Genomic DNA, 14,290 nt, shown 5'->3' on the forward strand with positions numbered 1-14,290 from the left:
TAACTATTTTGGTTTTCCTAATACTTCATATCAGATTTGACAAGTGAAAGAGCAACAGGTATAATCAACAATTACATGGTAAGTCTTAGTAAAGCCTCTCTTGATATACTTTCCAGGAAACAAAAGAGGGAAAGAAGGGCTGCATGACAAATCCTTTTGAAAGTCAGATGTTTCTAATTCTGTGCTTTCAACAGAACTGTAGAAATACGAAACTGAGTTAACAGCTGATAGATCATTAAAGAACAGACTGACGGAGTTTAGTTAATAGTAACGTACCAATGCTGGTTTCTTAGTTGCGACAATATACCAGGGTTATGGAAGATATTAACAACGGGGAAACTGGGTGAGGGATAGTTAGGAACTTGCTGTACTGTCTTTGTAACTTTTCTGTAAACCTAAAAAGATTCTAAAATAAAACATTTATTTCAAAAAATTGATGACAGATTACTATGTGATTGTTGGCACATAACTCAGAAAGAGTTCAGAGGATTGAGCAATGTTGCTGTAACAAAATCCTTTCCATTCCCATTTAATTATTTTTGTGAACAAGATTTTCCAGGCACTTATACCTATAAATATAAAAATATAGGATGTTGAACTTGGTCTCATTTTATCAATAAGTAACATTCATCTTAGGATACTTGAGTTAATTGGAAAAACCCTATCTTCATCCATCTCATTACCAGACACAGTTCCAAAAAATTTTACATTTTCCTTAATAGTTATTAAAATTTGTAACCTATTCATCAGTTTGATCAATTGTGTACTATTAATAAATGTGATAACTATCCAATTCTGTAGAATCCATAACATTTAGTGCTTTTATGACCACAAGAAATTTTTTCAAAATAAATTTAAATTTATATACATTATTTTTGTTGTGGAGATCAATAAAATACTACAAGCATAAAAATGTGTTACATTAGGATAAAATTTTGTGGGGCAAGTGAAAGAGAAATAAGGGCTCAAGGAGAAAAATAATGTAAATGTTCCAACTTAAAAAAGAGCCTGTTTGTGTATTTTTTAAATGATGATGGTAGATCAAATCATCACAGTATTTAGATTTCTTTGGATATGTTTAAATGAGCAACGAAACAGTTTTCTTCTTAAATGTCAATATTTATTAGATACCAAAAATTATAGCCTTTGCAGATATTTAAATTTATTATGAAAAGTTTAGCTGTCAAATTTTAAATGTGTGAGATACAAAGATTTTCAAAATTGTTTTAGGAGGTATGCAAGCAAACAACTTTGAACACCACTGCTCTACCCAGTGAACACCACACATACAGGACATGCTTGGTAAATGCTCAGGAATGGGATGCAGTTGATAAGTAGACAAGGATTTAGTGCTTCTGCCCAAGGATGCTTGGATTTTAAGAGGCAAGAAAGCCCTAACCAATAAAATTTCAGGCATCTGGGAGTAGGAGCTGGTTTTATTGGAAGAGGAGTCGTGAGAGCTTCCCTATGCCCCTGATACAACAAGTCAGCAGCCGCCTATGCAGCCAGGTTATAAGGATTAACCTGCGATTAATGAATACTGTGATAATGAATATTTTTCTCCTTGAGCCCTTATCTTTTTCACTTGCCCCATTCTCATATTATTCTCATAATATTCAGCCATGATTCATTTGCTTGTGTCCTCCTCCATTAAAGCTGTTGCCCCACATCATAAATTGGCACAGCTACTACGGAAAACAGCATGGAGGTTCCTTGAAAAATTAAAAATAGAACTACCATATAATCCAGAAATTCCATTTCTCGGAATATATCCAAAGGAAATGAAAATACTATGTTGAAGAAATATCTGCACTCCCATGCTCATAGCAGCATTATTTACAATAGCCAAGACATGGAAACAACCTAAGTGTCCATTGACAGATGAATGGATAAAGAACTTGTGGTATATATATATGCAATGGAATATTATTCAGCCATAAAAAGGAAAGAAATCCTGCCAGGAAGCCCAGAGAGTTCCAAATAAGATGAACCCAAAGAGATCCACACCAAGACACGTTATAATTAAAAAGTCAAAAGTTAAAGACAAGGAGAGAATCTTAAAAGCAACAGGAGAAAAACAACTTGTTACATGCAAAGGAACCCCCATAAGACTATCAGCAGAAACTCTGCAGGCCAGAAAGGACTAACACAACATAGTCAAAGTGCTGGATGTCAAAAACTTCCAACCAAAAATATTCTACCTGGTAAAGTTGCCCTTCAGAATTGAAGGAGAAATAGAGTTTTCCAGACAAGCAAAAGCTAAAGGAGTTCATCACCACTAAACCAGCCTTACAAGAAATGTTAAAGGGACTTTAAGCTGAAAAGAAAAGGTGCTAATTAGTAATAGGAAAACATATGAAAGTATAAATCTCACTGGTAAAGGTAAATATGTAGTAAAGGTGGTGGATTAATCACTTATAAAGCTAGTATGAAGGGTAAAAGACATAAACAGTAAAAATAACTATAACTACAAGAATTAGTTAAGGAATACACAAGATAAAAAGATGTAAAATGTGACATCAAAAACATAAAACTGCAGCGGGGGGGGGAGAGTAAAATGTAGCTCTTTAGAATGTGTTCAAACTTAAAACACACTGTTAGAAATATAAGTTGTTATATGTAAGCCTCATGGTAACCACAAAGCAAAAGCCTATAGTAAATAAACAAAAGACAAAGAGAAAGAAATCCAAGCATACCACTAAAGAAAATCATCAAATCATGAAGGAAGAGAGCAAGAGAAGAACGGAACAAAGGAACTACAAAACAGAAAATAATTGAAAAATGGCAAAAAGTACATACCTATCAAAAAGTACATTAAATGTAAATGGACTAAATTCTCCAATCAAAAGAAATAAAGTGGCTGAACGGATAAAAACACAAGACCCATCTATATGCTGCCTACAAGAGAGACATTTCAGATCTAAGAACACATACAGACTGAAAGTGAAGGGATGGAAAAAGATTTTCCATGAAATGGAAACCAAAAGAAAGCTGGCATAGCTATACTTATATAAGAAAATAGATTTTAAAACAAAAACTGCAATAACAGACAATGAAGGGCATTACATAATGATAAAGTGGTCAATCCAACAAGAGGATATAACATTTGTAAATATTTATGCACCCAACATAGGAGCACATAACTATATAAAGCAAATATTAACAAACCTAAAGGGAGAAATAGACAACAATATAATAATAGTAGGGAACTTTTAATACACCACTTACATCAATGGATAAGTCATCCAGACAGAAAATCAATAAAAAAACATTGGCCTTAAATGACACGTCAGATAGATTTAACAGATATATACAGAACATTACATCCAAAAGCAGCAGAATACACATTCCTCTCAGGTACACATGGAACATTCTCCAAGATAGATCATATGTTAGGCCACAAAACAAGTCTTAATAAATTTAAGAAAAATGAAATCATATCAAGCATCTTTTCCAACCACGATGGTATGAAATTAGAAATCAATTACAAGAAGAAAACTGGAAAATTCACAAGCATGTGGAAATTAAACAATACGCTACTGAACAACCAATGGGTCAAAGAAGAAATCAAAAAATACCTTGAGACAAATGGAAATATAACATTATTTATAATAAATTATAAATACAACAAAACTTATGAGACTTGCCAAAAGCAACTCTATGAGGAAAGTTTATAGTGATAAATGCCTACATCAAGAAACAAGAACTATCCCAAATAAACAACCTAACTTCACAACCCAGGGAACTAGAAAAATAAGAACGAAGCCCAAATTAGTAGAAGGAAGGAAATAAAGATCAGAGCAGAAATAAATGAAATAAAGACTAAAAAGGCAATAGAAAAGATAAATGAAACTAAGAGCTGGTTCTTTGAAAAGATAAACAAAATTGACAAATCTTTAGCTAGATTCACCAAGAAAAAAAGAGAGAAGACTCAAATAAATAAAAGCAGAAATGAAAGAGGAGACATTACAATGGATACCACAGAAACAAAGGATCATAAGAGACTACTATGAACCATTATATGCCAAAAAATTGGAACACCTAGAAGAAATGGATAAATTTATAGAAACAAACCTACCAAGACTGAATCATGAAGAAACAGAAAATCTGAACAGACTGATTACTAGTAAAGAGATTGAATCAGTAATCAAAAACCTTCCAATGAACAAAAGTCCAGGACCACATGGCCTCACTGATGGACTCTACCAAACATTTAAAGAAGAATTAATACCAATCCTTCTCAAACTCTTCCAAAATATAGAAGAGATGAGAATGCTTCTAAACTCATTTTATGAGGCCAGCATTACCCTAATACCAAAACCAAAGACACCACAAGAAAAGGAAATTATAGGCAACATCTCTGATGAACATAGATTCAAAATCCTCAATACTATATCAGCAAATCAAATTCAACAATACTTTGAAAGGATCATATACCACAATCAAGTGGAATTTATTCCAGGGATGCAAGGATGGTTCAAAATCCGCAAATCAATCAATGTGATACACCACATTAACAGAATGAAGGATAAAAATCATATGATCATCTCAATAGATGCCGAAAAGGCATTTGACAAAATTCAACATCCATTTATGATAAAAACTCTCCACAAAATGGGTACAGGGGGAACATACCTCAACATAATAAAGGTCATGTATGCCAAGTCCACAGCTAACATCATACTCAACAGTGAAAAGCTGAAAGCTTTTCCTCTAAGATCAGGAATGAGACAGGATGCCCACTCTTGCCACTTTTATTCAACATATTATTGGCAGTCCTAGCCAGAGTAATTAGGCAAGAAAAAGAAATAAAAGGCATCCAAATAAGGAGGAAGCAAAACTCACTATTTGCAGATGACATGTTATTACATATAGAAAACCCTAAAGAGTTCACCAAAAAACTGTTAGAACTAATAAACAAATTCAGTAAAGCTGTAGGATACAAAATCAATATACAAAAATCTGTTGAATTTCTATACGCTAACAACAAACCATCAGAAAGAGAAATCAGGAAAACAATCCCATTTACAACTGCATCAAAAAGAATAAACTACCTAGAAATAGATTTACCCAAGGAGGTAAAAGACCTATAAGAAGAAGAAGAAGAGAGAAATAAATGGAAAGATACTCCATTCTCATGGATTAGAAGGATCAATATCATTAAAATGTCCATAATACCAAAAGCAATTTACACGTTCAATGCAATCCCTATCAAAATTCCAATGGCATTTTTCACAGAAATAGAACAAACAATCCTAAAATTTCTATGGAACAACAAAAGACTCCAAACAGCCAAACCAATCTTGAGAAAGAAGAACAAAGCTGGAGGCATCATGCTCCCTGATTTCAAACTATATTACAAAGCTATAGTAATTAAAACAGTATGGTATTGGCATAAAACAGACATATAGACCAATGGAACAGAATAGAGAACCCAGAAATAAGCCCACACATATATGATCAATTAATTTACCACAAAGGAGCCAAGAATATACAATGGGAAAGGACAGTCGCTTCAACAAATGGTGTTGGGAAAACTGGACAGTCACATGCAAAAGAATGAAACTGGACTACTATTTTATACCATACACAAAACTTAGCTCAAAATGGACTGAAGACATGAATGTAAGATCTGAAACCATAAAACACCTAGAAGAAAACAGACGGTAAGTTCCTTGATATTGGTCTTGGTGATGATTTTTTGGATTTGACACCAAAGCAAAGGCAACAAAAGCAAAAATAAACAAGTGGGACTACATCAAACTAAAAAGCTTCTGCACAGAAAAGGAAACCATCAACAAAATGAAAAGGCAACCTACAGAATGGGAGAAAACATTTGCAAATAATATATCTGATAAGGAGTTAATATCCAAAATATATAAAGAACTCATACAACCTAATAGCAAAAAGACAATCTGATTGAAAAATGGCAGAGGATCTAAATAGGCATTTTTCCAAAGAAGACATACACATGGCCAACAGGTACATGAAAATGTGTTCAACATCATTAATCATCAGGGAAATGCAAATCAAAACCACAATGAGATATCACTTCACATCTGTTAGAATGGCTATTATCAAAAAGACAACAAATAACAAGTGTTGGTGAGGATGTGGAGAAAAGGGAACCCTGGTACACTGTTGGTGGGAACGTAAATTGGTGTAGCCACTATGGAAAACAGTATGGAGGTTCCTCAAAAAATTAAAAATAGAACTACCATATGATCCAGCAATTCCACTTCTGTATATTTATCTGAAGAAAATGAAAACATTAACTCAAAAAGATATATGTACCCCCATGTTCACAGCAGGATTATTTACAATAGCCAAGACATGGAAACTACCTAAGTGTCCATCGGTGGATGAATGCATAAAGAAAACGTAATATATACATAATATATATAATGGAATATTATTCAACCATAAAAAAAGGACATCTTGCCATTTGCGACAACATGGATGGACCTTGAGGGCATTATGCTAAGTGAAATAAGTCAGACAGAGAAAGACAAACACTGTATGATCTCACTTGTATGTGGAATCTTAAAAAAAGAATAACAAAAACCAAAACTCATATTAAAAAGAAATCAGACTTGTGGTTACCAGAGGCTGGGGCATTGGGGAAGGGGGAACTGGATGAAGGCAGTCAAAAGGTACACACTTCCAGTTATAAGATAAATAAGTTCTAGGGATGTAATGTACAACATGATGACTATGGTTAACACTACTGTATGGTATATAGGAAAGTCGTTAAGAGGGAAGATCCTAAGAGTTCTTATCACAAGGAAAAAAGATTTTTTTCCTTTTCTTTTTCTTTGTATGTATATGAGATGATGGATGTTAACTAAACTTATTGTGATAATCATTTCACAGTGTATGTATGCCAAATCATTATGCTGTACAACTTAAATGTATACAGTGCTGTATGTCAATTATATCAATAAAACTGAAAAAAGAGAAGGCTGTAGAGGGTGAGGTGGAAATTGTAAACAAAATATATATTATGAACACACAAATAAATTTAATGAGATGCCAGAATGTGATATTAAAAAAATTTTCTTAAGCTGTTGCCCCACTCACCCTGCAGTGGGCGGCATTGCAGCCCTCCACCATCAGGACAGAGGGGCTTCTGCCACATGAAGTGGTCCATGGCCACAGGACATACAAGTGACACTATGTTTGAACTCTGAAGTTCTGTATTTCATCCCTGGTTCTACCAGCTGCATAACCTTGGGCAAATTGCTCACCTTCCCTAAGCCTTAGATTCCTTGTCGGGAAAAGGAGACTAAGGTGGGAGACTCCTGATTAAACGAGTGGCCAAGAGAGAAAGCGCTCCAATCCTGTGCAAGACAAGCCATTCCTACTTCGTTCTCTCCAGTCCCTCTACTCGCAGATAATGCCTGCCTGTTCCCTGCAAGATTCCCAGCCCATGACGGGGGAGCTTTAGGTCTGCACAGTTGTCTTGTGAGATGTCACTACATTCAAGTCATAATAACTGTGCCCTAAATTTTTCATAAAGCCTGCAGTCTGGGATTATGTCCCTTCCTAATGTTTTGGTATTAAAATGCCCTTTCTTTCATGAAATGGTGATAGTAGGTGGTAGATTCTTTTCATCTCCTGGCTTGGGGGGAAAAAAAGAAGCCAGCAAGCAATAGTCTTTGTCAGTCTCCAACATAATTGACTTTATAGAATTTTATATTGTTCTATAAATCCAAAAGCTCCCATGTATTGTACGCACACTCAGCTTTGTTTTGAGCAGCAGAAAACCTGTAAGGTCAGAGTCAATAGGAGACACATCTGTAGAACTAAGTGTCCAATAAGACTTATGTGAAATCATCAACCCAAGATTATCTACACCTAGTCTCTTTCACTCTGATGTTTGAACTGCTGCAAATTTCATTAAAAAACCAGCAAAATTTTGCAAGGATGGCAGCTTCTCAAAAGAACCAATCCCTTTCTTTGGCATCCCTTACCAGAACATTAATCACTCAATTTGCAGTTTAAATATTTATTTCTCAAAAAACAAGGCACGCTACCAAAATCATCTTGGGCTTTCTGCCAGGCAGTGAGGAACAGGCGTATCTTCATAATGTAGGATGGTGGTTTTCATATGGGGGTGGAGTTCAGTTGGGGTGGTAGTGGGGGTTTATATTTGAAAAATCCTAGGTGAGATAATTTTTTATCCAAATTTTTGGCAAAAACTATCTTCTTGGAGATCCCCTAAAGATTAGCCTATGGCTCTTAATAAACATTCTGACAAGGGGTCTTAACCTGGGGGATTTAGGCATAAATGGTTTCCTTTGAATCTTCGGTATTTTATGCATTTGAAAACCTCATCTTGAGAAGGGTCCCCAGGCTTCTTCGACTGCCAAAGGCGTCCATGTTATGGACATGTTAGGGACCCCACATGCAAGTCCTATCAAGTTCTTTCTGGGAAGAGCCAGGCATGCTCCCACCTCAGGGTCCCCACCTGCTGTTCCTCTGCCAAGCGCTCTCTTCTCCTAGTCACTTGAATGCCCAGATACCTTACTCCTTAGGTCTCTATTCAAGTGTCACCTTACCAGAGAAGCCTCACCCAACCACTCACATAAAATAACACTGCCCACACCATCACTCCACTTTACTTTGTCACAGCACCTAGTCCCCCATCTTCTGTTAACGACTCTCCTCCCCTCACTAGACCAAAGCTCATGGAGCATGGAGGGAGGGCAGGCGCCCTTGGGTCACTGCTGTACCCAAACTACCAAGAACAGTAACGAGCACATGTACACTCGGTAAATATTAATGGAATGAATGCATCTTCTTTAAACAACTTGGTGTTAAATGTTAAAAGAATGAGGCAATTTTTGAAATTTCTTAATGAGATGAAATGCTCTATATGTGAGCAACAGCCACCAAACCTGGAAATACACCATCTACCACAGCAAGTGCACCTTGAGGACTTTATCCTATAGAGACACTCGCACCTGAGCACAGAGACCCACACACAACGATGGTTACTGTGGCAATGTCTGTCAGAGGGAATGCTAGAAGCAATTGGAAGTCCACTCGGGGAGAACTGGTTATGTTGGTTTTGCATACATAAGTAACCAAAGTCACACCATGAAATATCAAAGCAGCTCTGCACGCAGAGATACGGGAGAACTGCCAAGGTAGTAACAGCAGCAGCTAACACTTGAGCCACTGTGATAAGCACTTTACATGAATTCTCTTTTAAACCTCCCAACCACTCTGTGTTATAGCTCTATTTTACAGATGAGGAAACTGAGACACCAGAGAAGTTAAGTAACTTTCCAAGGTCACACAGCCAGGAAACGGCAGAACTGGAACACAAAGCCAGGTGAGCTGGCACCCTTAACCACCATACCACATCGCCAAAACAGTGGGTAACCCGATTTACATGTATGCATTTACATATATTACACACAAAGGCAGGTAGGATGGGGGAGGCTTTATGTGTCTGTCTGCTTTTACATGCACAGACTTTCTGAAAGGATACATAAAAACTCATTAGAGACACTACTCTGGGGAAAAGTGGGGGGACTGTGGCGGGAGTGAGGTTTTTTCACCACATACTCTTTTGTACTGTCCAAACTCTCCCATGTATCACCTAGTCAAAAACACATTATGCAAATATTCATAGAGTCATTGAACTGAAAGGCTGGAGTGGACTCCGATCATTTTCTGAGGGGGGGTAAACTGAGGCACAGATTGTCTGAGGCCACCCAGGGAGGAAGGAGGAGCCCTAAGGCATTGCCAGGTGCCCAGACTCCAGCTCCCCGTGGGTTTTGTTGCCTTCTCTCACCGTCTCCACTATAGCTGACTCAGCTGTCACAACTGGAGACTTTCAAAACCTTCCAATTACATAGAATTGGGGGAAAAATTATGATTTGGAATTCAAGTGTTGACACTTGAAAAATACCAACTCCCTTTCACTACAAGTGCTTTAGCATGTTTCTCTGCATGTCTCTGGAAAGGTTATTTTCAGAACATTCCACTTAAACCTGGAGATGCAGAGTTCTCCACTGTTTCTGGGAGCTGACACCACAATTTACATTAAACAAATGTTTTGAAAATTAGCTGTTCACGGTTCCAATTACAGCTTCCCCCAGGGTTTAATGTTAGCCAAATACTGGTACAGTAAGCAGACAATATGTTTTATTGTGTGGAAGAAAAACAGACCACCATAACAGACTTCCTGCTTTTGTAATCAAGGGAAAAGTTGAGTGTTCGAGTGATTATTGGCATATGGTTATTAGAAACACTGAGTTCCAAATATAGCTACTAGGAGCTAAAGACACACACACACCCCTCTATATTTCAAGTCCAAAAATAAAGAAAAAGCGTTCCTAGTGTTTGGTAAATTGGGAAGTTCAGAAAGTCATGGGGCAAAAGCCACAAGGAGAAGAACAGGGTGACAGAGAGCAAGGTTCAGCCCAGGGTTGCTGGAGGAGCTGCTCAAACACCAGCTGGCAGTGGGCCGGCATGAGCAAGGGCCATGGCTCTGGCCACGGCCAGAGGGAGGCTCAGCCGAGGGACACAGTTCCACCCCCACTGGCCCCCAACGCCGAGCACCAAGGGCCCTGCTAGGTGGGTAGCCAGCTCCCTGGGGCCCGCTACCAGATGAGGATGGATTTGGCATCTTCATTTTCTTTTTTAACATTTAAAAAGGGTTGCACAGGCACTTTCCCCCTGTCTTCTCCGTCCTGCTCCTCCCCTTGACTGTCAATGTTGAAAGGGCAAAAAGAAACAGTTCAATCTGCTAATTTTATAGTTAGCAGGAATGAGTAATGGAGCATTCTGTGAAATTCCTGCCTGGCCCCAAGCCTCCTCCAGCACTTGTGAGCTAGGTGCAGTGCAAGTGTCTGGAAATAACTTACGGGACACTCTTCAATATCGGGTTTCTCTCTAAAAGAGCTGGAGGTGATTCTGAGCCCGGTGGGGTGGGGCGGTGGCCCGTCGGCAAGAGGAATTTAGATTTTGTTGTTTCAAGGTGTCTGCACCCAGAAGGTATACAAAAAATACAGCCTCTTCTAGCTCAACTAAAGAAGGTCTACAAAGAGTGTGGATGGGAGGTTAGAGGTCATCTATGTGGTGAAGACCCGTCTGTCTGAGGCACAGACAGGCAGGGGGCCTCATCTGTGGACTGGCTTAGAGGAGGGAACCCACTGGGAGGGTGGGCAGGAGCATATAGTCAGTGCTCCTGGACTCCATCCTGGGAAGGTGTCCTTACCAGCTCACCCCAGTGAGAGGGTTTGGGCTCTGGTAGGAAGAACATCCTGAAACTGCATCATTAAACCCCACAAGGTGTTTCTAAGGAGTTATTATTGAGGGTCTTACACAAAATAGGGAGGTCACTTTCTGCCAGAGGTAATTTCCTCTAGTCTGGCTGGAGGCCAGAAGGACAACTCCAGAGGGGGCGCCTCAGAGCAGGGCAGGGCAGGGCAGCCTTAAGGTTCCATTTTATTAAAGACAGAGCTTTAACTGCACTGTCCTTAGTTTGCTGGCCCTGGAGGCTGTGACAACAGCTGAGGTGCAGGGCCCAGCAAGGAAGGAACACAGACGTGTTCCAGATGCCTTGGAGTCTCTGTCAATGCTCAGACAGGTGAGTGTAACCACCCACAGGCCCGGAGCTCCCGGGGGTGGGCTGCCGCTCCCCTGCACTATGAGGATCACGGCTTGGGATTGGTTGGGTTGCCCCACCTGAGAAGACATTAGGTCACACTAATGAGATGGTTTGGCTCACCACAAAAAGAGTAGCACCTAGGACTTCGTCTCAGTCCAAGTCGGGTCTGGCAGGAAGCACCTGAATAATGCATCTGTTTTCCTCCTTAGCAAGACAATCATTCTCAAGAGCAAACCATCTGAACCGTCCCTGCTGGAACATGCTCAGAGGAGGATATGCAGCCCTGGCAACCCAAGGACAGTTCTGAGTGTCAGGGGCAAGCGGTCAGCCGGTACCTCCGGGCAGGACTCAATGGTAGCTGTCCCTAGCACAGGGAAACTCCTACGCACACAGGTCCCCTCCCACAGGCGTGGGCAACTCCCTGGAAGGCCAGGCATGGGGGGCCCCTCCCCACATCCCTCTTGCCTGCAGGAATCCAGTCCCCCAATCGTGTCTAGACTCTGGCCACTTGAGCTAGACTAGCCCCTCTGTAACCAACTCCCATATGCTCCTCCCGTAGTTCCTGTCCCATCAGTGGCATGAGCCCTCAGCAGGAAGGGGATCCCTCATGACCCCACCTACCTGTACCCACCCTGCCCCACGCCACACACCCTGCCAAATCACATACCTTGGATTTCCGGGCCCCTTTCTTGCCTCCTGCTTTCTTAGACACGGGCTTCTTCTGAGATGGAGACTTGGCCTTTTTGGCTGGGGGTGGCGTGATGATGGCTTCCAACTTCCCTTTGGATCCTCGTTTCTTCGCTAGCAACTCGGGGTGGATGTTTGGTAACACACCCCCACTGGCTATGGTGACTCCTTTTAGCAGCTTGCAGGAAAACCAAAGCAGCAGATGGTGAGCCAGACCACCTGTCCCTCACCTTCAGCAAGTCAGCCCTGCCAAGCCACACTCCTGCTTTCAGTTGGTCTGGCTCCTTCCTGCATGGCATCTACAAGGATGCTGAAGGGACCCAGTCTCACCACACAGGGAGCAAGTCCTCAGAGTCCCTCACTCGGTTGGAATTTTGATAATATCTTTCCTCCAGGGAGAGATAAATACCTCGTTTCATTCACCACCTCCCCCTCAAAAGCCTTGAGGAAAAACTGCCAGGGGCAGGGATGCTGCTAATAGTCCAAAACGTAGTCTACACCTTTGCTAGCCAGCCATCACCAACCTCCCTCTGGACAGACAGCTCTCTCTCTCGGGCAGCACGACAGCCTGCTCAAGTGTTTGGGGTGGGGAGGCATAGGAGAGCCCCATACCTGATTTAGCTCTTCGTCATTGGCCACGGCCAGCAGGATGTGCCGGGGCGTGACCCGTCCCTTCTTGTTGTCTCTCGCCGCGTTGCCAGCCAGCTCCAGAATCTCCGCTGTGGGGAGCAGAGGGGAAGAGCATATGGTCATGCTAGGGCATCAGAAGATCGTGTGTCCTCCCAGTCCCCCTGGTCCCCCTGTTCACAGTGCCAGGAATGGTGCAGACAGTGGCTTCACGAAGCAGCTACCCTCAGGTACGAAGCTGCAGGTGGTCTGCCTGGCAACACTTTGAGCCGAGTCACAGAGATGTTGAGGGGCAAAGCTGAGTGGGACTAGGAGGCCGCCTGGTCCAGTGCTTTGTCTTGGAGATGAAGACACTGAAGCTTAGAGAGGAGATGGGACCAGCTGAAGGTCCCTCGGTAAGACGTGGCAGAGCTGAGATTTGTCCTGTTTCCCAGAACAGGGCTGCCTGCATTTGGCACTTCACACATCGTCAGGACCAACCCTGTGGAGCCAGCAGTGTGGCCTGTGACAGTGAACTGTGCATCTTGAACAACAGGTCAAGCACGGGTTTACAGGACTTCAGAGGAGGTGGCATATGACAGGTGCTTCGTAAATCTCTGTTGATGGAATCAACGCTGAACGCTTGCACATTCAGATTCAAAACTAGAAGGATATGACTAGACTCTTCACAAAGTCAATGTCATAAAAATAAAACCAAAAAAAGAGGTGGGGTGCAGTAGATTAAAAGAGGTCAAAGAGACAAATGAAACCAGAATCAAGATGAACACACAACCCACCAGCTGGGAGAAAATATTTGCAAAACATATATCTGACAAGGGGTTAATCTCCATAATATATAAAGAACTCACACAACTGAACAACAACAAAACAAACAAGCTGATCAAAAAATGGGCAGAGGAAATGAACAGACACTTCTCCAAAGAAGATATACGGATGGCCAATAGGCACATGAAAAGATGTTCAACACCACTAATCATCAGGGAAATGCAAATCAAAACAACACTAAGATATCACCTCACACCCGTTAGAATGGCTGTAATCACCAAGACAAAAAACAAGAAATGTTGGAGAGGATGTGGAGAAACTGGAACACCCATACACAGCTGGTGGGAATGCAAACTGGTGCAGCCTCTATGGAAAATGGTATGGAGATTCCCCAAAGAATTAAAAATAGAAATACCCTATGATCCAGCTATCCCACTACTGGGAATCTATCCAACAAACCTGAAATCAACAATCTAAAGAGGCTTATGCACCCCTATGTTCATTGCAGCATTATTCACTATAGCCAAGAAGTGGAAGCAACCTAAGTGTCCCTCGACTGATGATTGGATCAAGAAGATGTGGTGT

General features: G+C 40.8%; 1 protein-coding gene across 5 annotated transcripts in view; it reads right to left on the reverse strand.

The window, feature by feature from the left end:
* The window catches only part of LOC131405640 (core histone macro-H2A.1), a 75,949-nt gene that overhangs the window by 29,229 nt on the left and 32,430 nt on the right, over positions 1–14,290 (reverse strand). For all 5 annotated transcript variants that reach the window (XM_058540686.1, XM_058540674.1, XM_058540677.1 and 2 more), the window contains exons 3-4: positions 12,926–13,032; positions 12,294–12,491 (exon numbers count right to left, since the gene is read on the reverse strand). In XM_058540686.1, coding sequence (XP_058396669.1) covers positions 12,294–12,491; positions 12,926–13,032 — 305 coding nt within the window. The remainder of the gene's footprint in view (positions 1–12,293; positions 12,492–12,925; positions 13,033–14,290) is intronic.

This window comes from Diceros bicornis, chromosome 1, assembly GCF_020826845.1.
Source record: "Diceros bicornis minor isolate mBicDic1 chromosome 1, mDicBic1.mat.cur, whole genome shotgun sequence".
In the NCBI taxonomy this organism is placed as follows: domain Eukaryota; kingdom Metazoa; phylum Chordata; class Mammalia; order Perissodactyla; family Rhinocerotidae; genus Diceros; species Diceros bicornis.